The sequence below is a fragment of the Psittacula echo genome (genome assembly GCF_963264785.1).
Source record: "Psittacula echo genome assembly, chromosome: 24".
NCBI lineage: Eukaryota > Metazoa > Chordata > Aves > Psittaciformes > Psittacidae > Psittacula > Psittacula echo.
The window spans coordinates 1,503,964-1,527,092 of NC_137759.1; the positions used below are offsets into that span (position 1 = coordinate 1,503,964).

General features: G+C 45.4%; 2 protein-coding genes across 4 annotated transcripts; one reads left to right on the forward strand and one right to left on the reverse strand.

Moving 5' to 3' along the window:
• Nucleotides 1–332: 332 nt before the first annotated feature.
• On the reverse strand, nucleotides 333–16,225 carry SUGP2 (SURP and G-patch domain containing 2; the record flags this gene model as incomplete). 2 transcript variants are annotated; one of them, XM_080634100.1, is made up of 9 exons in its annotated part: nucleotides 16,021–16,225; nucleotides 13,260–14,927; nucleotides 12,319–12,436; nucleotides 11,137–11,645; nucleotides 10,844–10,955; nucleotides 8,715–9,235; nucleotides 7,782–7,846; nucleotides 6,972–7,108; nucleotides 333–601 (listed from the first exon to the last, which is right to left on the reverse strand). In XM_080634100.1, the coding sequence occupies exons 1-9, from the start codon at nucleotides 16,133–16,135 to the stop codon at nucleotides 550–552; spliced, it is 3,297 nt and encodes a 1,098-aa protein (XP_080490226.1). In that variant the 5' UTR covers nucleotides 16,136–16,225. The 2 variants fall into 2 exon arrangements, with proteins under 2 accessions (XP_080490226.1, XP_080490225.1); XM_080634099.1 differs by lacking the exon at nucleotides 333–601 and adding an exon at nucleotides 3,597–3,717.
• A 419-nt stretch (nucleotides 16,226–16,644) lies between these two features.
• On the forward strand, nucleotides 16,645–22,460 carry ARMC6 (armadillo repeat containing 6). 2 transcript variants are annotated; one of them, XM_080634110.1, is made up of 8 exons: nucleotides 16,645–16,697; nucleotides 17,591–17,743; nucleotides 18,195–18,277; nucleotides 18,775–19,345; nucleotides 19,819–19,964; nucleotides 20,323–20,454; nucleotides 20,951–21,088; nucleotides 21,635–22,460. In XM_080634110.1, the coding sequence occupies exons 2-8, from the start codon at nucleotides 17,623–17,625 to the stop codon at nucleotides 21,845–21,847; spliced, it is 1,404 nt and encodes a 467-aa protein (XP_080490236.1). In that variant the 5' UTR covers nucleotides 16,645–16,697; nucleotides 17,591–17,622; the 3' UTR covers nucleotides 21,848–22,460. The 2 variants fall into 2 exon arrangements, with proteins under 2 accessions (XP_080490236.1, XP_080490237.1); XM_080634111.1 differs by lacking the exon at nucleotides 16,645–16,697 and adding an exon at nucleotides 17,015–17,070.
• Nucleotides 22,461–23,129: the final 669 nt, after the last annotated feature.

A 23,129-nucleotide genomic window follows, 5' to 3' on the forward strand; every position in this document is an offset into this window, starting at 1 on the left:
TAATTCCTGGGACATGGGAATGAAGGGTAAAACTCTCACATTCTGACTGGGACACGACCATTTGGGTGCTCACGTGGGGAGTAACACTGGCAAGGATGGATTTAATGCCCTAGAAGCCACATGAAAAAACAACTGAGAAATGATTTAGTGGGTATTCTCCACAGAGACATTTAGCAGCACAGAACCAGAGGGACCTTCCTTCCCTCATACACTATAAAATCCTGCTTTACACTAACATAACACTGCATAATCTCAATTCCACTTGTTAGTGCCAAAGTGATGCATATCTCTTACAAATGGCCAAATTCACAAGCAAAACATTTAAACCAGTAATTGTTTAGTTCTACATTTATTGCAGATATTAAAAGATTAACAATGCTAACATGTTTACTTACACTAGGAAGAAATGTCAGTTATCCAGTAACATAAATATCTAGTTGTTACTAGCTTAGCACTACTGCCAACTTGCACGGAACAGAAACTAGCAAATTGCTCTACAAGATTAATGGCAAAAAACCCAACCAAAAGACAGTAGACACACCACTGAAGTTAGTTAAAATGTTCACTGAAGCTTGCAGTCTTCATGGAAGAGAGCCTGGAACTAAAATAACAGAAAAGAAGCTAGTAAACTTGAAACAAGGCAACGCATCTGCATAACAAATGTTTCACATGTACAAGTATTTCAAATTTGCTAATCAGCCTGCAAAAGCAGGTCAAAATAAAAGGGAATTCCTTTGGCAAAAGGAGTGTAAGGTCTTGGGAAAACAAGATAAAAGTGGCAAAGGGTAACCCCCTTGAGAGCAACACTGGAATCTCAGCACCAGTACTCTCTGCTGGTATCTTGTCCAAAATTCAAGTTTGGCACAAGAAAGACAGCCCTTACAACAGTCATCCAGGGCAGCAGATTCAGATTTTCCCAGTGTTCACCTTTATTCTCAAGACAGCATTATAGTAAATTGAACTGCCCTCAGAAAGGACAGCACCGTTTCCCAGCTTGGGGGAGGCATTTCACAAATGCACCCCAACCTCTGCCCACCAATGTGGGTTAACACCAGAGCAGTGCAGAATGCTGACCTGGCCCCAAGAGGTTGAAACCTGCTGCGAACCTCCACCTCGTGCCTTGCTGCAAACAGCAGAACGAGCATCAAGAATCCTTCCAAAATGGAAATGCGAAAGAAGAGCCGAACTGGAAGTTGGCAGGGAAATAAAATTGGCAACACTGGCAGCCTCATCAGTGACACGGAAAGAAAAGCTGAAGTCTTTTGAGTGGGTCTGAGAAATAAATCAGAGGCCAACGCCAGTGGTTTGAGTGCCATTCTAAACCAGGCTGTGACTGATGATCTCCTTTTTGAAAGGCTCAAGTTTTACCATGTATTAGGCACAGGAAAGAAAGAGGGGCAGCAAAGAACACCCAAATAGGAACGTAACAGGTAAGTATACATTGCCAAGGACTGTAACTGAGACCTTTCAAGTAGCCTGTGCTCCAAAACAATTAAGGATTTTAAACATATCCAAGTAAAGCCTATGAGAAATGGCTGGGCTATCAAAAGTCCTTAATCAAGTCTGACAAGCAGATAAATTCATTTTTTATATCCTTCATGCTTCAACTTCTTGTAACATAAAGGGTAAAGCCATGTGTGGTATTCATGGAAAAACAGAACCACCAGTGTATTGTTCTGTACCAGCCAGTGTGGTTTTATTCAGTGATGATGTGCTTCAAGGCAACAAAACCAGAGCGATCAGAAAATTACACTGCAACACAATTGTTTCTTATGGTTTCAAAGACCCAGAAAGAGAAAAAACCCCAAACTTGCATTCATAAACTAAAACTGGTTTTTACAAGGAAAACCTTGTTGCTATTGAATGAAAATGAAGACACTCCCTTTCAACCAAAAGGGGTTTTAATGGGGAAAGAGTATGATTTTGTTCCTTAAACAGCAGGCACAGGCAAGCTGGTAACTGAAGAACAGAGTTTCTTGCATATATGTCAGGGAGGAATGCGAGGTGCTGCCACGGGACCAGGGGGTGCTATTAGTGGTGGACCAAAAGCTCTGTGCTCTGTAAGAAGCATGGTGTGGGATGGGAACATCAGCAAGACAAACACCCACTGCTAGTAAGCAAGACATGCATCAGCTCAAGATCAACTCTCTTCAAGAAAACTTCAGCAAAGTAGGTTTTGGTACTATAACATTCAAGTGAAGAGTTTTGCCTAATGATGGGGAATGAATACACTACAAGTGCACTATTAAATTCTCTCAGTAGTCCAGTCACAGATCCCTTATTGATGCGCAAGTCAGATAAAGATGAATGATCAGACCTTGAATCTTTATTTGTGGTAACACTGTGAAATCTTCCTCATCTTCAGAGCTGCTTCACCAAGCAGTCAGGTAATGTTTTTTGCTGAAGCACAGTAGATTAATCCAGTCTTCACTTTCAGGAAGTTGTGGAATAGTCCCTTAAAAGTACAAGCTTTTTTTTGTCTTACATCATGGGATTTTTCAATAACAGAACTTCTGCAAAACAAATGTTTAAAAGAAAAAAATGACTCTCTAAATTGATGGTCTTATAAAACTGATCATCCACTCCCAGATGACTTCTGAATAGCTGACTTCCAAGTGTTTTCTTCAGGATCTTCTGCAGCCACATGAACTGCACCTGCTCATGGATTAAAATGCTCTGAGAAGGAAAGAAATTAGTCAAGAATTTGCTGGAGAAGAGCTGCAGATTCGTGTAAACCCAAAAAGTGCACTTAAAAATATATATTACTTGTTGGTTACAGTGAGAGACCTCAGCAACCAAGGCCTTCAAGGAACAGTTTAGTGTTCTCAGACTCAGATGAACTCTTATTCATCCTACTTTTAAAGTCTAGATTCCTATATGAAGTAAGCACACAGGTAGAGACTCTTCTTAAGACTGGCATGTGCAGGAAAGGAAACTGCTTTATGCAGACTCCAGAAGTAGATGAGAAGATCAGACCATCAACAAAATGTAGTGTAATAAAATCTGACCTGCCTTGCAAGATCTGAACTTGAGAAGATTCTTGGTTTCAGAAAGGATCAGAGCCAAAGCAGGCTAAGTCATATTTTTCATGCTGCTTATTCTGGGCTTTTTTTGGTAAGCCATCTCATCACAAAACAGGAATACTTGGCCAAAGAAAGAGGTGAGCAGGCACTTCCGAGAACAAAATCAGTTGTTTCTTCCTCAGAAGATGACATCCAAGTCGTTAGCTTGCACAATTAAACACAAGACTAACTTGAATCTTGGAAAATGTTTTAATACATTAGTATTCAAGTCCACTACTATAGAACAAAGTGTTCTTCATACTGGCATGCTCTGCCGAGGAGCTTTCACAAGCAGCCTTTGCATATCCGTGCGCTTTCTAGCGAGCGAGTCTTTATGTCAAACCTAGAAAGTAAGATTGGGGGTAATTCAGCAGTTCAAAGCAGTTCAACGTGGCTCTGGATTCTCATGAAATGGTAAGAAGCCAGATATACTCATGGAAATAGTAATATTTTCTTGGGAAAGGAAGACTTAAAAAGCCCTGGTACGTTAATGTTTGCAGGAATTCAGAAAGCAGACGTGTCCATTGCACATACCTATTTACTGGCTCTTTTCTGCCTGTACATTTGTATCATTCTTTGACGGAAAACATCAAATGCATCTTCTTTATTTTCTTCCCCTGCAACACCCAAGCCCTCCCCTGCAGAGGTAGCACCCCTAGGGAGTAAAATGAATAGTTAGAACACTCTGTTTCTGTTACATTTGACAATGTGCAGAAGAGATCTAAACAATAGCTTCCAACATAGACACAATTCAAGTGGAAAGCAATTCTGCTTCACTGGGGGGAGAGGGGGAGTGGAGGCTTCGTACCTGGCACACAAGATCAACCATAAAACAATCCCACCTCCCATTGCACATGCAAATACCCACCAGAAGAAAATGCTCCTAGCCTATTAAGGGAGCAGTGAAGACAGAGTCATCCAACAGATCAAATTCTTGCATGAACTTTAACCACTTTATTCATGGTATACAAGGTCCTCTGTTGAAAAGATGTAAGAAACAAAGCCATTTTTGACATCTCAAAAATGACAGAAGTCAGAGACTTGAAGGAAACATCATGTAACTGCATAAGAGATGACAATTTTACCAAAGGATCATAATGCTCCTTAAAATGTCTAGCTCCCAAAGCAAGACACACACCACAGACAAGTCCTGCCCTTCCACAAAGGAAATGAGTCATTAACTCCTCTCTTCACCCAAACATGCCAACAGGAGCAGACAGGCCTTAGCAACATTAAACCTACTTTCTACCCTGGAAGTAGGTGACCCACAAGAATACAGAGGTACACATAATGCAACCCCATCTCTTTCTCCAGGCTGTGTGCATAGAACAGAGACATTACAAAGCCAAGACGATTGAAACCTCTGCCACAGGAATGATCCTCTGTGCTAGTTTTATTCTCCACAGCAGAGACTATGTAGCAAAATCTTTAGATAATACTAAAGTAGGAAAACCTTTTTAGATTGCCCCATGTGCTCAAATCAGGTTTACTGTGCTCTCAGGGTAAAATCTGAGGACTTGAAGTAAAAAAAAAACTTATTCTTATCCAATTTCTGTCATAATGGATCCATGTCAGCCAAGTAGATTGTGCAATTCTGAGAGAATATTCAGACTCTAAAAAGCAAATTCAATTTTACAGCCCACAGCAGAAATCCGGGTGCTGTTTTTCTTGTCCCAAATGGGACAGTGTGACTTGGCAGCTGTATCATCAAGTTCAGTTGTGTTTTCTATTGTGGTTAAAAGTGACATCACCTAAAAGACCTCCCAAAACATGGCTATTTTTGCTCTTTTGCAGTACAACCTGTTTGAAGCAGACTCTCCCATTACACAATGGCTGCTTCATGCTTCCAACCAGAAAGAACAGATGATTTTGGTTGGCTTGGTTCCTATTTACACCACAGCTCCCTTTCAGATTACTTCCAGACTAAAAAACCTCGTTAAAGACATGAGATAATCACTCAGAGCAGGGTCTGTCCCATAGAAATGCTCTCCCTTTGAGTGCAGGCTGGTTGTTTGGGGGTTTTTAAACATCTCTTGAACCTTAGACCTGGTCAGACCCACAGCTCAAGACAGGGAACAGCTCTCAAGACTAACTTGAAATTCCATTTAAAATCTCTGGAGGCAACATTTCCATGAGGAGTCACCATGCAGCATGGATCTCCTACAGTAACATATATCAAAATCTCTTCAAGCCTGCAAATACAACTTGCTGCCACAGCCAAAGACAAGCTTTAAGCTTTCCTAACAAAACAGGGCCTCAAGTTTCTTTGTGTAACAAATGATGTGCCTGAATACATTGGGTTTAGATACCAGTATTATACAATGACCAGGGCATGATCTATACTGCAGCTGGAGTCTCTCCAATTATTAATCCATCCCCTTTCTCAGAGAATGAAATTAGGCAGCATGTGCAGTTTCAAACAATTCATCAGTAGAAGAGCTGGTGGTTTTCAAAAGGGAGGAGAGAGGCTGCAGGTTACTAAATGAAAGACAAACTAACCAACTGCACTGCATCAAAGCAACTAACAGGAGAAAGCAAAGGTTTAAATTGCACTGGTTTCATCCTCACTGAGACCGTCCCAGTGTATTGTCCAAAGAATGGCTTGGATCGGACAGGAGAGAGAGGTGCACACCAGGGAGATAATCAAAACCATGGAGTTCTCGCTATGTTACAGAAAAAGCCAACACATTCTTATTAGAGGTACAGGAAGCAGTTCTGCACTGCTCTTTGCAGGTGGCTTTACAAGAGTGACACAGCCATGGATTCAAGCTGGAAAAACAGTATTTTCACGTATTAAAACTGCAGTTAAAGATGGGCAGAAACACTGAGAATGTGGGGAGCTGGGAGACCAGACACAACTGAATCACTCATGACTAACTGTGCAGCCAAACTTGTGCAAGAGCTACAGAAACAAAAGTTACTCAGATTTGGTCCCAAGGAGTTTTGAGGTTAAGAGCCAAAGTAGTGAATGTGAGAGCTGCAGGGGAAATAAAGTGCTGTCACATTGTCCATCTGCTGCTGGAAAAGGAAATACAGAAAATCTAGTGATGGCCACTGGACCACAGAGAGCACTAAGGAAAAAAGAAAGAAACCACCAGAAGTATCTCACCAGCTAAAATGATCAGGAGGGTCCAAGGCACAAAGAGAACACAGAAACCCCTGGAGAAGGAAAACTGTTAAACCACAGATTGCATATGTGGATGAGAAAGCTTGTTGTATGAGTTCAGAGAGAAACAAATAGTTTTCACATCCTTATTCAGTCAGGGAGCTGATATTATCTGTTCCCTGTGCTGGCAGCAGTGGACACTGGATACAGCAACTTTAAAAGACAAAATGAAGATCCAAAACCAAATTGATGTTTTAAAGGAAAAAACACACTTACCTTCTGGCAGATGCACTTACCTCTTTCAGTGTGCACTGGAATGAATCATGTAATTAGAGTGAGAATAAATGTGTTGGCTACACCTAGGAGTACAGTGTATGACATTCCTAAAGCCTATTTATATGTTCTGTAGCTGGTGCGGCAGCAAGGAAATCCCTAGGATAATACTACATGTTAAAAACCCCAAACCTAAATCCAGCAAACAACAAAACCCACCTCCTGAAGAATGGGGCACCTCTGTACCTCTAGGGAGTGTCCACACACTGCAGCATTCATGCTGCAGCCTTCAGGGATATCAAATCGGATGGCATGAAACAGCTACCCTCCATTCAGACCAGGCTTTGCCCTGCGTGGCCAGAGACATGTGAAGCCTCTGGCCTCAGCATAGCTGAATGCTGAGGCCAACACGAAGAAGGAAACAAACCACTGAACTGGCCCACCTAGGTGCTTAGAGAGACCTGGTGACCGGGAGAATCCCAGCCTTTTCCAGAGGTGGCAGATCTCTGCACTGTGTTCCCATTACATACACTTTTACAGGCTCTCGGATTCCTTTTCCTCGTGAACCAAGGCCATGTCCTTCCTGCCAGCCCATCTTCTGAAGCATCTGGAAACCCACATTCCTGTTTGTCAGCTTCTTGTGTGAAAATTCCAAATCTTTTGGTTTCTGTGGAGAGGAAAGAAAAAACCACAGAAAAAACAAAGTTTTTTTGTTATACAGGGAGACCATGGATTAAAAATCCCTCAAATCCCCACCTGCTCCCCAAACTGTGTCTGAATTTCTGGATATACAGGAGTATCTTCTAAGCAGCACTTCCCTGGCCACACAGAGGAAGTCTATCAAAGAGAAGATACCTGACTTGCCAGTTAAATATATATATTTATTTTTCAGGCTCTCAAACTGTTTAATTACATTATTAAAATAGCAAAGAATCATGTTTTAAAGGTAGTTCTGTTATTTAATATCAACTATTGAATGATCTAACGATTGAACCTCCATTACAAATACAGAACATCTTCCCAGTTGTGGGAAATTACAGCCTGTTTTCCAGACAGCAATGCACTGATTCCTTTCTTCCTTTTTAGCTTTTGTATTTTAATAGAACACAAGGATAATGCACATCTTTTCAATAGTGCTGTAATCATTAAATGTTGCCTGTTGACACAGGTAGTTACAAGACAACAGGAGCCATGGCTGCCCTGAGGTTTAGTCCTGGCTTTCAGGATCAGGCTCTTCAGGTTTTAAGTTGATTTTATGGCAATGACACATTTTCAGAGGGGGTCTCTTGTAAAGCCAGTGGGTTCTCAGAGTGCAATAACAAACCAGAAGAGTTCTTTACCTTCTTCTTCTTTGTAACTGGGCAACCACGAGGCCTATCATAAGCAATTCTGACAGGTTCGTGCACTGCAAGTCAAATCAAAGACAAAATTCAGCTGTAAAGAAAAACAACTTTCATGCAGAACTCCCCAAGTACATCTCAAGAAGGACTCAACTCAGTGCCTTGGCCTAAAATCAGAACCAACAAGAAAGATCAGAATAAAACCAAGACAAAGAGAAATGGTAAGAACTTTTTCCCCCACCTCCACCACAAATAAGGTAATTAGTACATGCATGTATTTAGTTTTGGACATATTCTGCCAGCAATGCACTGATGGATGATACACGATTAAGGACTTTAGATCTTTCATTTCCCTGAGCTTCTGTAATACTCATAGAAAATTCAGCCTGGACTTAAATGAGGTTATTGTATACAATTTTCATCTCACAAAGGATAACCTTCACCAATAAAAATCATTATGCAAAGAAAAGCCATTTGTTAAAGCAGCTGCAGAGCACATAGAATCAGTTTTAAGCTACTTATCTCTCAAGTCTTGGACTATTTTGACCCACCCTTCCTGTGGCCATACGGACATCATTTGACAGGCCAATCCACAGTTGGAACACATTTAGTCAAACGCTCAAAGTCTGTTCAGTACTCTCCTTAAGTCTGTTAAACCCTATGTACACTGGCCAAATAAATCCCATAAAACTACTACTGGGAGGTTTTTAAGCAGCAGAGAGTGGATAACATTCACATCTACTTAGGGACTATTTGAGGAATGATGACATGAACTTCGCTATTGCACCACAATACAAAAACTTACACAGTTTATTCACGTTCTCCTTTGTCAGCTGAATTAATTCTTTTAGCCAACAGCAGTCAGCAACAAAGTACATAAAACCCGGGAATTCTTTACTGATACCTACAAAATATCCCTTAAGTAATACTTACCTTTTGGTTCTTCTATGAGGCAAATCCTTTTGGATGCTGGAATCATACCCACTTTCAGAGACTTGCTGCTGATTCGTTTGCGAGGAAATGGGGTTCCAGGAGCAGGAGTGGACGCCTGTGTCGACAGATTGGGTACAGCACCATCAGATGATGTGGCTAGCTGCACTTCACCTGTGGACATTTCCTCTCCTGGTTTGGAAATCATCTCTTCAGCTAGGTTTTCCACACTTCTACCTGCTGACATGTCATCCTCTTCTCCCTCCTCTGCTTGCTCCATATCCATTCCTTCCAAAGACTGGGAGATATCGTCCTCAAACTCAGCTTCCTCCTCGTTATCTTCTTCCTCCTCTTCTTCTTCATCCTCTTCCTCTTCCAAAATATCCAGATTTGCCTCTTCAGGTTTAGCACTCTCCCCACCATCAGTTGCTTCTGACACAGCACTGAAGTTAATGGATGGGCACAACTCATAGACTTTCATTCGGTAAAATTTGAAGGCTGAACTGTTTCGATCCTGCAGAAACCTGAGCAAAAAATAAAGCGAAATAATACCAGAAAGCGATTGTCTTTAGCTACCATGAAGTGAGACAACAGAAATAAAGCTCTTAGTCATATTTTGTAGAACTGTAGGATTCCCCAGCAACAGCAATGGTTCTCCTCAGTTCTCACAGACTGAGTTTGCAGCAGCACATCTCAACATGTGCTGTAAAGAATTCAGTACAATTATAGCTGCATTATATAGTTGGAGACACTATGATAAGATGCCAGTTTGGAATGACCCAGAAGGCAAACAGCAGACCCCACAAGAGAATCTAGGTCTTATGAATGTCAGTCATGTGGCCTATGTGGCAATACGGGTATTGATTCTGAGAGACAGAAGAGACAACAGGGCTCCCTTTTTACTAGTACAGTATGACTACAAGAGAAAACCTGTGCTAATTTACAGCAGAGCACTTGGGTTACTGTATCACAGAATCACAGAATATTAGGAATTGTAAGGGACCTCAAAAGATCATATAGTCCAATCCCCCTGCCGGAGCAGGAACACCTAGATGAGGTTACACAGGAAGGCGTCCAGGCGAGTTTTGAATGTCTCCAGAGAAGGAGACTCCACAACCTCCCTGGGCAGCCTGTTCCAGTGTTCCGTCACCCTCACTGAGAAGAAGTTTCTTCTCAAGTTTAAGTGGAATCTCTTGTGTTCCAGTTTGAGCCCACTACCCCTTGTCTTACCATTGATTGTCACCGAGAAGAGCCTGGCTCCACCCTCGTGACATTCACCCTTTATATATTTATAAACATTAATGAGGTCACCCCTCAGTCTCCTCTTTTCCAAACTAAAGAGACCCAGCTCCCTCAGCCTCTCCTCATAAGAGAGATGCTCCACTCCCTTAATCATCTTAGTTGTCCTGCGCTGGACTCTCTCCAGCAGGTCCCTGTCCTTCTTGAACTGAGGGGCCCAGAACTGGACACAATATTCCAGATGTGGTCTCACCAGGGCAGAGTAGAGAGGAAGGAGAACCTCTCTTGACCTACTGACCACCCCCCTTCTAATACACCCCAGGATGCCATTGGCCATCCTGGTCACAAGGGCACAGTGCTGGCTCATGGTCATCCTCCTATCAACCAGGACTCCCAGGTCCCTTTCCCCTTCACTGCTCTCTAATAGATTATTCTCCGACCTGTACTGGAACGTGGGGTTGTTCCTACCCAGATGTAACACTCTACACTTCTCCTTGTTATATTTCATCACATTTTTCACAGCCCAACTCTCCAGCCAGTCCAGGTCTCGCTGTAATCAGAGCCTTGCTTCAAAAATGAACAAGATTGATACTACTTTGGCAGAAACTGTTTCAAGATGCAAGCTGATTACTTAGGATATCAAAAATAAAATACATCTATCAGTGCATGTAGACATTTGGGAGAAGCAGTGTTTCAGGTATTTGCCATTACTGGAGGTGCTGAGCAGGACAACAGGGAGGAGTATTGCTCAGAATTCCTCTGTTGCCAAACACATTGAATAAAAGCATACATTCAACATACCAGAAAAGGAAATATCTCCTTAGTAACTGCCTCAATGCATTCAGATTTTCCTTGTGAGCCCATTCCCACAGCTGAGCATGTGCCTCACTCACCAAAGGTCTGGGTTGTCCGTGCTGTTGTCGATGCTGAACTGCTCAATCTCTGGTCCTACCTGAGCAACAAACTTGGCGAGTTTCTCAGCAGTTTCCATTGTTTTAGCGTCCACTGCAAGAAACAGAAAGCTGGTTATGTACTGCTTCATCCAAAACCTGCACAACTGGAAGCTCAGCACAGTTGAGAACTACTTTAGCAAAATAAGTGATTTTGGTATTTCCATAACATTCAATGCAAATATTTTTCTCATATAACTTAAGAGTTGAAAATCTGATCTTGCAGCTTCACATACCATCAGGAAACTGAGAGGGCAACGGCGGGAGGAGGTCAGGTGGTGCTGAGAAACCCTCAGAATCTGCCCTTTCTTCTGCTGGCGGAGACACCTCTGAACCGGCGGCACACTGTGAGGGTGAGGTGGCATCCAGAGAAGAGCTCTTCTCACCCAGGCTGGGTTCTGAGGCAGAAGGCTTTGTCTGGACTGAACCTTGAAGATGCTTGTCCTGGTGCTTCAGCACTGTCCCAGCTGAAAGCACAGTCTGTGTCCCTGTGGATGCTCTCTTCCCTTTCCTTCCTCGAGCCGTGCGCTTTGTGCTGATCCCAAGCCTTTTCCTTTTAAACAGCCTTCTCTTAATACTCGCCACCTTCCTGGCATAGAGCATGGCCCGCACGGCTTCTGCTGCAGAGCCTTCCAGTGTTCTGCCCTCCACACCCACTTCCGTGCCAGGTGACATCCGCCTTTGCATCTCTGCTAACTTGAGTCTGTAATACTTGTATTCCAGACTATCTTCATCAGACAAGAACCTAAATAACATCACATCAACAAAATGAAAGCCTGAGCTGAAAGCACAACTGAGCTCAGATTCTCAGAGCAGAATGTCTGCAGCAATTGACCCTTTTTTCCAGGGGTGTACACAAGTTGCTAGACTAACACTGGCCTCAGAATAACACCCAACTCCACTTGGATAGCAGTCAGTAAAGCATGCCAAGGAAGCAAATGATGGAGGGGTTTGACATAAATCATTTGGTTAGTAATTAAGCAGCTATGCTGTAATTCACACATTAAGAGATACTGTCAGATTAAAAGATCATCACACTTAGAACTGTCTCAGCTTTCCTTTTCCAGCATTATTTAGAACATAAGATCAGTAAGTCTGTCACCTCACTGTGTGTTTATACCAACTACATTTGCTTCCTATTCTCATCTTGTGCATGCAAATTGCTTTCAACGCCCTGCATTTGGATTGAGGTGCAGCCATTACTGACAGATCAAAAGCATCATGAGCTACAAGACAAAACAGAAGCAACAGGACATTTTCCAGGGGTATCAGGAGATGTAATGAGCTCAGAAAGTCTGATGAAATATACAATAGGCTTTGATCTTACACCCATCCAATGAATATTATATTTAATTAAATTTATTCCACAGATCTTTGCCAGCAAGCAGCGTTACAACACACTGTTCAAACACACCTACCAATACTCAGGGCAGTTCTTCTGAGCAGTCCTCTCTTTGGCAGACAAGGTTCCTGACACGATGCTGGTCACCAACTCTTCAATCGTCTGTACAACCTTCCGATCAGCTCGCTGTGGGACTGTGGGGACAGAGAAAAGCAGTCACTGCATTCTGCTCATCCACAGAGTATCAATGTGGCATCTTTATTCTTTGACACACTGACATTTGCAATTTTTCAACATTAATAAATAAAAAGGCTGCACTTAATATATAAGTGAAGGAAACCTCAAACTTTCTCTTTTCTCAACTTAGATTCTAGAACAGTTTATTCTGAGCAGTGGCTGTGGTTTAAGAAGCTCACCCTTGGCCATCCTGGGCAAGTGAAGCCATCTTTTGAAAGGCAATTATAGATTGCACCAAAGGGAATTTGTGCAAAATAAGTATATGTGAGCACAACTGGGAAGGGAGGAGCTTCAAATCATTCACTGTCAGTGCTGCAAGACCTCCCTGAGAAAGCAGATGAGGTTCAATTAGGAAAACCAGATGAGTGTAGGAGTGAGTAAGAATGCTTTAGAAGATGAACTAGCTGGTCTAATAGAGTAGAGGAGATCTATTCCTATAGATGGCAGTATAGAAACAACTTCCAAGACATCTGCATCTGCTAAAAGCACTGATGGTAACACCTGCAGCTTTGCTTAGGTGCAAATACTCCCTCTAATGCAGGCAGTTGCAGCTGCAGGCATGGCCTCCCTCCAGGGGTGGCACTAGGGGGCAGCTGAAGAGGTCCAGGGCACGAGGTGGAAATCCTACATTTCAATATAAGCACGTGCAAAGATTCACATGGAATTCCCAGAACTGGGAAATCTGACCTAATTAAACCATTAAAATGACAATAAAATGTTAGTGACAAATAAAGACATTATATCCTGCCAAGTATCTTACAACAGTTTACCCCCTGTTACCTTTTGGGTCAGGAGAGGGTTTTATAAGCGGTTCTGTGGACTCCTGCTCAGTTTTTTTCATCTGAATGGGATATCCACTCTTTTCCAACCAAGCCTTCAAGTTTTCAATGTACTCCCTTCCAAACAACGTTGAATCATCAAAGTTTGGGAACAACGTTGGTGCTGGAGCCATTTCCTGGAGCCCTACAGCCTCAAGTATTTTCTCTTGCCTGAAAACAGATGCTAAGGCGAAGGTCTGCCCCAGAAGTGCTAAAGACTTACGACAGAGAGAAACAGTGGTCTCAAAAGCACTTGCCATTTCTCTGGGATTCCCAAACCCACTCGTCTTGATGCTCAGCTCATAGGCATTGCAGGCCATCAGCAGCGGAGTGACACCTTTCAGGAGGCGGTCCTGGAGCCTCATTATGTATTTATCAAAAGGCTTGATTATCTCAAAGAAGCAATTCTTTGTTTTCACAGCACCTTTGTCCAACAGCATGTTTAAAAACTCATTGTCCACTTTGGGAGTTTTGAGAGCAGCATGTTGTAAACTCTTGATAGTAAAGAAACAATAATCTCTGTGTTCTGGCTTCAAGGAGCACTTAAAGGAGGCAAGCATTTTTGCACAGGTTTCTGTCTCCAGCTCAAAGAGAGCTCCGAAGAGCCGGGAAAACTCTGCATCAGTTTTTATCGCGTGAAACCCAGCCCACTTGATAATTTCTATTCCAAATGTTGAAAAAATGTCTGATTTGTCCACAAGGTCAAAATTGAGGTTTCTGAAAACATGTGCAGGCTTTGGGAGCCTGAGAATAGGTCTCTGGGTTGTTATAGCTGGCCTCTTAGGTTGTGGAGGCAACTTTTGACTGGGGTGCTGGATGGGCCCTAGCCTCTGGCTGGGTCGCTCAGCAGCTTCTGGCTCAGGTTGCTCAGCTAGTGTCTGATCAAGGCCTGGCTGCAGCTTTTTAGTGTTCCACTTCTTGTGGGGAGCTTTGATCTCTCCTTTGAATACTTTAGTTTTAACAACACCCCTTGCGATACGCTTTCCTCGCAGAACTCTTCCCCTGCCACTGTTGCCCCTGCAAATCGGAGGTCGGAACTCGCCGTCAGATTGAATTCCAAAGTCTACATCATACTCCTGATTTTCCATGTTGCCATATTCATCTTCCATGAGTCCTGGTGATCTAAAATCACCTAAAATATCCGAAGAACTAAAATCAGTTTCATGTGGTCCACTGGATTCCCAAGAGTCAGGAGGGCAGTAGTCCTGGTCATGAGAAGCCAGGCCCACATACTCCCGGTCATGGGAAGCTGGGTGCCCATACTCCTGGTCATGGGAAGCCGGGCGCCTGTACTCCTGGTCACGAGATGCTTGGCGCCCAAACTCCCGTTTGTGTGCAGCTGGATGCCGGTATTCCCGATTGTGTGAAGCCGGGTGGCCAAATTCCCGGTCACGGGATGCCGGGTGGCCAAATTCCCGGTCACGGGATGCCGGGTGGCCGAACTGTTCATGGTAGTAGCTGTCTTTCCTTACAAGAGGATTGGCAGTCCTATAGGAAGGTCCTGGGTAGTCATCCCTGGGGTCTTCACTCCAGTCATCATGTGGATGGTGCTGAGCGTTGTCGTGAGCATATCTTCCATCATCATGAAAGCTGTTGTCGTATCTTGGTCTTGGGACTGGCCTCGAACGAGCTGTAACGACAAAAGCACAGAGACACCAATGCCCTGCAGGTACTGCCAAACTTAGAAGAGTCAACGGATCAAAGCTCCTGAAGAGCAGTAACATATCTAACATCAGGATATTCCCATTTGCTTCTTTATGTACATGGAATAACTGAAATAAGCAAAAAGCCACACATTAAACACCACCTAAACACACAGTCAAAACAGTTATTAAAACTTCTGTGTTCATTCAAACACCAGCTCTACTTTACAGTTTGGTTATGTGGTTTAGTTACATGGTTTATACCCCATTTTCCACTTACTCATAACTTCCTCAGCCTTGGAAGATGCTCACGTTGTGCTCATAAGGTTTCTACTGATTTTACAGATTTAAGACCATCAAAGCCTGCACTTTCTGTTTCCACACTCGATTATGGAGCTTCACCAGATCAGATCTACTACAAACCCACAGACAATTATCCAAGATACCATTAAAGTCAGATACACCAGAATCTCCTCTAAAGTATCCAAGCTTCCCTATTCCCAGGAGTTAAATTCAGAAATAATACCTGCTCAAATTATTTAAAATAAATTATTTCTTTAGAGCTTATACAGCTTTAAGAGATTAAAACTCTTTATTTCCTATGACTGTAAGAAGTTAATTTTTTTAGACATTTCAGGTTTCAAATTTAGAAAATGAAAGAATCTGCAGATGATGTTTTGTGCATGTTCAGGAGATTAATGTCCTGCTTTTAGCTTCTCCTCCAAAACTAACATTAAATAAATGATCCAAAGGCTTCCAATGCGCTCCTACATTTATTTAACTTGTCAGACATCAACAGAATTCCACCCTGCAGAGATGTCCCTGGAGACCTCCTGAAATTGGACCGACCCTCCGATGGAGCCTGAACAGAATTCCTTTGTCTGAAATTCGGTTTTATTGCCTGGAATTTGCATTCCACATCGAAATAGTGTCAGTCATAGCAAGCTATTAGCCTCTTAAATGAAAATGGATGTGGAAAACCACCAGCACAAGTCCATATTAAAGGCAAATACACATAAATGGAAGGCAAGAGAAGTAACCCAGTGTGATCCAGGGCCCGTCACGCCCGCGTTTCATTACCTTTAAAACGATGGATTGTATCTTCTATAGCATCACCTCGGTCCATGCGATACCTTTTAACTTTGTCCTGCACTACAGCATCAAACGTCTCCCGTGTGATCCGCCGAGAGGCCATTTTTATCCTGTAGCAAAACAGCACAATGCCGCCCCTGGCCGGGGCACGGCCGATGGGGAAGGTCCTGCCTCTGCCTCCCCGTTACCCCGGACCCCCCCCTCAGTGGGCTCAACCTGGTGGATTCTCGTCAGCGCGGTGGGAGGGAGCAGGCACCTCCCGGCCCCCGTTGCCCGCGCGGGGCGGCGCAGCTTGAGGTAAATCGCAGCGTGAGGAGGAGTCGCCTTCCCGCTCCTCACTGGGCGACCCTTGCAGGCTCCTGCCCACCACTCCACGCTGCCACTGGTGCGGACACCGGCAGGAGAAGGGGCACCGTCCCGTCCCGCCCCGCTCCGTCCTGCCCCGCCCCACGTCCCGCCCCGCCGGGACCCTGCCCTGCCCTCACCGAGGCGGCGCCCCCCGCGCTCGGCCCGCCGCCGCCTCACGGGAATCTCCCAGCAGCCCCCGCGGGACCCCGCTCTCCCGCCCCTTCTCGCCGCCGCGCCTGCGCAGTGCGCGGCCGCCTCATCCCGTCAAGGCAGGCGGTTCCGCGGCAGCGCTGCCTCAGAGCGGGTCGGTACTAACGGTGAGGGCGCGGCGCGGGCCGGACTGCGCGGGGAGGAGCGGGCGAGCTGGCGGAGAGCGCCCGCAGCCTCCCGCTGCTCCGGTAGGGCCCCGCTGCCCGGCCGCTTCAGTGGGCTACCGCATACTGCGCATGCGTAGGTGGTGGCCACCTGTGTCTGCGGCGCGGTGGGGAGGGCGCATGCGTACTGGCGCAGCGCGGGAGCTTTTTCGCGCGGTAGTTTTGTCCTGGGTGAGGGAGGGGTGTGAGGTTTAGCACTGGCGCATGCGCGCTGGGCGCGCCTGCCGCCTGCATACGGTGGCCGGGTGGGGTTGGTCCTCTCAGCCGGCGGGAGGAGCCCGTGAGGGAGCGGCGCTGCGGGCGGCGGGGAACCGAGGTGGGTCATGAGGAGAACCGAGGCCTTTGGCGGCCCTCTAGTACCTGCGCCCTGTTCTTGTGTCTGCTCCAGGGCAGGCCTCGCTGAAACACTGAGGGACAGGGTATACTCGGCCAGGCCGGGTCTGCGGAGGGGATGGGGATGAACCGGGCCCTGCTGTGGAAGCGGGGAGAGAAGGGCCGAGGGGCTCCAGGCTGTGGGAGCCCTCGAGGATGAAGTGTCTCGGGGCTGTGTGTGTGCCCTGCAGCAGGAGAGGTGCAGGGAGCCATGTTACGGTAACACCCACCTGCAGCAGGGCAGCAGCAGCTTCCCCATCCAAATCCAGGGCCTCTGAAATGCCTTCTTACCTCTTTGCTGTATGTTTCTGCCCATTAAAAAAACCGAGTCATCTCTTTAGCCATAGATTTTTGGGTTTTAGTTCTATGCTTTTCTTTTGAAAAAGAGCAAGTCACGTCCTTTGTTTCTGATTAACATTAGAAGGTTTTGTACCAAAACTAGTTGTGGGCTATCTTACTGACAGGACAAGGAGGTGATTCATCCTGTTTGAGTAAAATGGGATCAAAACAGATCACACAGGAAACATTTGATGATGCAGTGCAAGAAAACATCACAGAGTTTGAGATGGACCCAGAAGAGGCTGTGAGAGAAGCTGTGCAGCAGTTTGAGTCCCAAGGTAGTGTAAATTTGTATGCTTTTGCAGTTCGGGTTATTACAGACTGAGGTTTTCCATATCTTAAACTTTAAGAGAGCCTGCATGCAAAGATCCATTGATCCATCCTCTGGTATTGAAAAGAGCCTTTGTGAAGTGGAACATTGACACAATTAATACTAACCTAGTTTCATGGGGCCAGCTATGACTGAAAAACTGCTCTGAGTGAACCTGCGGTTTGGTCAATGGTTGGTTTTTTTCTTTCCCAGTTAACATTTAGCCATTAGAGTTGATGCTTTGTGCCAGGATGTTATTTGACCATTATAGTCAGACAGGGCGTTAGCATCATTGCAGCATCTTCCTGCATTGATCCACACTTTACAGTCAGTTAATCCTTGTTCACTGTGGCTACCTTGACAAATTTTACCCAAGGGGCTGTCACTAAAATGAATCTGGGTTTTGTTTTTCCTTTCAGGTGTTGACCTAAGCAATATTGTGAAAGCTGTGCGGCCGCCAGCCTCTGAAAATGGGCAGAAACAAAAGCATGAGATTTTGCTGGTAAGAACCCGTATTCATGTTGGTTTCTAAGGATCAGGGTTATATGAGTTTAAGTAATAGATTAAGCATAATGAGACAAACCTTGTGCTTCTGCCTCTGTCTCATTTCTCTGTGAGCTCTTCGATAAGCAGTTCATCCCATCTGTTGTGCAGGCTACGAATAATACAAAAGTTCATAGAATCATGGAATGGTTTGGGTTGGAAGAGATCCTCACCAGCAAGAATATAAAAATAGTGGTGCACACCGCTGATAGTTCACCCACTACTGGTCAGACTGTCTGCTGTGACGGCAGAAGTGCAGAGATGCTGCTGTTCCTCCAAGGGTTCTGTGTGTGGGGACAACATGCTGCTCTTTCAGACAGCCATTTCTCAAACATGTCAAAGTAATTTTAAACATAAAAGTAGACAATGATTATAAATGAACAAATGTGACTGACTCTAAAGAACTCTTCTCATTCCTTCCCAGTCCAGGTCTAAAATTAACTCTTGTTCTCTTAGACTTTAGATGCCCTTGGGAAAGCTGTTGCTGACTCTGACCTTGCTGAGGTGGCTGAGCAGCTCGTGGTCTTCACTGCCCAGTGCAAAGAGCAGCTGGCATTCCGCTGCCTGGCTGGGCAGAATGGTGCCTATCCTGTGGTGGTCTCTGCCTGCCAGGTGGCTTCAGGAGACAGGAATCTAATGCTGAAAGCCTTTTATACTTTGTCTGCCCTCTTGGATGGGCAGCCAGACCTGCTTGACTCCGCTGGCCAGGATCTGCTGCTCCAAACTGTGCAGGAATACAGGGAGGATGCGGACATGGTGCTGGCTGGGATCCGATGCATTCGCCACGCCTGTCTGAAGCATGAGCAGAACCGTCAGGACTTTGTGAAAGGTGGGATTCTGCCTCTCCTGACCGGAGCCATAGTCCAGCACAGACACAGCGCTGATGTCGTCCGCACGGCCGCCTCGGCCCTCAGGATCATGACGTTTGATGATGACATCCGCGTGCCCTTTGGCCATGCTCATGATCATGCTAAAATGATTGTGTTGGAAAATGATGGGTTAAGAGTCCTCATTGAAGCTGCAAAAGGTAAAATTCACTTCATGTTGATCCTCGCTTTGAATCATCTGGGTTTTCTTATCTCAGAGCAGTGGTTTGGTGTAACTTGGAGCTCCCCAGAGATGATTCAGATATTTGCCACTCGAACGATGTTTAATTCTTTTGATGAAATGTGCTCTGAGAGAGAAAAATGAGTGTTCCAGAGGCACTAAGGTGGCAGTTAATGGAGCTATTTGTCAGTCTATCTACGAGGTATTTTACAGCCCAGTGTGGGTTTACAGGCACATTATCCCTGCTAAGGTGCTGCATTCTGGCCAAGAAAAGATACTGTCATAGTCTAGATGCAGAGTGACCAGGATGTCATCTGTGCTGGTTCAATATAGAAGGTGAAATACATTTTTTCCTGCTTCTTTTTTTAACTGTAATAAGCAAAGTGAAACACCTTGATCCTGCAGCTCCCCTTCTCACTCACAGTTACTCTGTTCATGGTCTCTCCCCTGCAGCCTTCACAGATAACTCCGGTGTTCTCAGTGAGCTGTGTGCCACCCTCTCTCGCCTCTCTGTCAGGAATGAATTCTGTCAAGAAATTGTAGATCTTGGAGGCTTAAATTTTATGGTGTCTCTCCTGGCTGACTGCATCGACCATCCAGTGAGTGATATAAGGCGTACTTGGGAATGGAAGTAATGCAGCAGGGCATGCTTTTCAGTTTAGAGTCCTGGCTAGACTATGCATTATTTTAGGTGTGGTTAGGGTTGAAACCCAGCGATTGATCCTAATTTACAGCCTTACAGGATCGTGGAATGGTTTGGGTTGGAAGGGGACCTTAAAGATCATCCAGTTCTATTATTACTGACTAGCAAGAAAGTGTGACTCAGACTAGTGTTGCTCTTTGTAGCTGAGAATTACAACTGTGTGAATCCAGTTGCTGGGGATGCTCTGGTTGGCTGTCAGAAGGCTCCAGAACTCTCTCTGCAGCTTTCTAACCCATTTGTGTGGCTGGAAACAGGACGTGGTGAAGCAGGTGCTCAGCGCCATCCGAGCGGTCGCAGGGAACGACGATGTTAAAGATGCCATCGTGAGCGCTGGGGCGACAGACCTCATTGTCCTCGCAATAAGCCATCACCTCGCCAACCCTCAGGTACACAGGGATGTGGTTGATGAAGTCCCACCAGGGTTGGGAATGGAGGTGGAGTTTGGGCTGTGTAATGGAACAGGGTAACCTGTCCTGTGGAGGAGAGCAAGCCACAGCGTTGCTCTGACTTGTGATAAACAGCTTGTACTGAGAGCACCTGCTTTGTATGTGCAGTTGTTAAATGACTGTAACTAAGCAACGTGTGAAAACTTTAACATCCAGTTGTTGTTGAGTGGGTAAGGGCATGCTTTGGCAGGTATTTGGGTAAATGTAAAGGTATGTCCACTTCACATGAGGGGGTTTTTCTTGTTCTTGAATCAGATGGATACTGGATACAGTGTTTTATGCCAAATGTCAAACTTGGTTTACGTGCCAGAGGAGCAGCATGTTTCAGTGGCAAAATACATTTTAAAAGAATTGCCAGACAAGGAAACAAGCTCCAAACACTTTCTTTCCCTTAAAGCACCATTTCCAGGCAGTATCTCTTCCCTCTGTGTTGCAGATCTGTGAGCAGGGTTGTGCAGCCTTGTGCATGTTGGCTCTGCGCAAGCCCGAGAACTGTTCCATCATCATGGAGGGTGGCGGGGCACTGGCGGCCCTTCAGGCCATGAAAGCACACCCCCGAGAGGTGGCTGTACAGGTACGTGCCTCAGAGCACTTGGGTATTGGTTCAGGACTGGTGCTGGCTCTGTTCACAGCTTCCTTGGGGTTTTATTCTTTACTTGACAAATACCAGAAGGTTCTGAGTGTGATGAGAAGCAGCAGCTAAATGCTGGCCTTCCCACATCTGTCATCCTGATGTGATAAGAGCAAAATGGAGTTTGGGTTTCAAATCCACCTGAATTCAGGTTCAAGCAATTGTGGAATGCCACCCTTCTCTTGCAGGCATCACTCTTCCTCCTGGAAGGAGGAGGATGAGGATAGGTTCTTTAAAGGCCAGGCTGGACAAAGCTTTGAGCAACCTGGCCTAGTGGAAGGTGTCCCTGCCTGTGGCAGGGGGTTGGAACTGCATGAGCTTTAAGGTCTTTTCCAACCCAAGGCATTCCATGATTCTGTTCTATGAAGTTAGACTCTGGCTTTATGTGTGCCTGCACCCAGCTATATATATATATATTTCCTTACAAAAGGAAAGGATGATATTTCCTACAAAAACTATTGCTAATATTAGTGTTTTTCCTCTCCTCAGAAACAGGCTTGCATGCTGATCCGCAACCTGGTCTCCCGGAGCCGGGACTTTTCTCAGCCCATCTTAGAGATGGGAGCTGAGAACCTCATAACAGAAGCTCGTGCAACACACAGGGACTGCGATGATGTGGCCAAAGCAGCGCTAAGGGATCTGGGCTGCAAAGTGGAGCTCCGTGAGCTGTGGACCGGTCAGAAGGGAGGCCTGGCTCAGTGAATCCTCGCTCCGCTGAGCAGAGATGCTTCAAGACGTCTACGTACATGAAGCCTATGGGGGGGAAACAAAATGGCATGGATTAATTTGCAGTTACACAACTGGAATATCTGCGCAAATGCCTGGCTTGTGAGGCTGCAGTGATCTTTTTATTGGGAGCTACAGCTGAAATGGCTTCACACATTCACAGGCTGCAAAGCAACTCTGTGTAGTAACCATTCCCTGAATCACCTCATGCCTGAAGATGACCTGCTCCCCCTTATGTATGTTCTTTGTGGCCAGAATGAGGCCATTCCCACATGCTCTGATCTGTACAGAGAGAGCAAAAGCAGCTCTTGACCAATAGGAGTTTGGTGTGTACTGTGGTAGCCAGTGCTGGTTTTTCCTCTGCTCTCTGCTGGTTGAGGCTGGCAGCTCCATCTGGGATAATGACATGGATGAGGAGGACTCCCATCATTTGTGAATGTGTTCTGTCCTGTTGTACTATTATTTTACTGCTGACCATACTGCATTGCTGCTTTGGTTTGGATTTTTCAGCCAACGTACCGTTTCAAACAAAAGCAAAGGATTTTGGATAGTGTGGCCCAAAGCAACCTACTTTGTGATGGTACCATTTGCAACCAGGAGGAAAGTTTGTGGTTTCTGTCAGTGAAATGAACACACTGGGGATGGTGGTGGGGGCACTGGTTTCAAAACAGGGGCAACGTGGTACCAAGCAGCACGAAGCCAGTGCTGGGGAACCTGGGCTTTGGCTCCCTCTTGGCAGGGCAGCACTTCCCTGAATCCAGGAGTGTTGAAATAGTAGTGAATTAGAAATACTTCTGCTGCAGGCTTGGGGGGCAAAAAAGGGGCTGAAACATCCAGAGAGGCTCTGAAAGCTCAGCTAAAGGCATGTATGCCCCTATTTCTGGCTGTGGTGTTACCAGTCCTGCTCTGGCGCTGAACCTTCCTCCTGCACTGCTCCTGCTGTACCTAAGCAGATGTTTTCTAATGTGAGATTCTCTGTAGAAATGTTGACTATATAAACCGTAAAACTGTACAAGGGTGATTGGATCTTCTTTGGAGGTTTCTTGAGGTGGGAAAAGAAAGGTGCTGTGTTTGGAAGTCAAGCCTCCGGCAGTCCTATCTGCCAGCAGATTGCAAAGGTCGTGGTGGTCTTCAAAGGCTTCGAGGTCTGCCCGTGTTTGGTTGGGGGGAGGCTGCCTGGGGCTCCTTGCTCCAGCCACATGAAAGCCTCGCGGGGGGATCTGTGCCCTGCCCTCACCTCCTGGCAGAGGTCCTCCAG

What these genes read in the sequence shown, in the direction of transcription:
- ARMC6 (XM_080634110.1), top strand. Translation starts at nt 17,623, where the DNA reads ATGGGATCAAAACAGATCACACAGGAAACATTTGATGATGCAGTGCAA. An exon ending in CTGACTGCATCGACCATCCA is followed by an intron (nt 19,965 to 20,322) that starts GTGAGTGATATA and finishes GGCTGGAAACAG; the next exon opens with GACGTGGTGAAGCAGGTGCT. An exon ending in CCCGAGAGGTGGCTGTACAG is followed by an intron (nt 21,089 to 21,634) that starts GTACGTGCCTCA and finishes TCCTCTCCTCAG; the next exon opens with AAACAGGCTTGCATGCTGAT.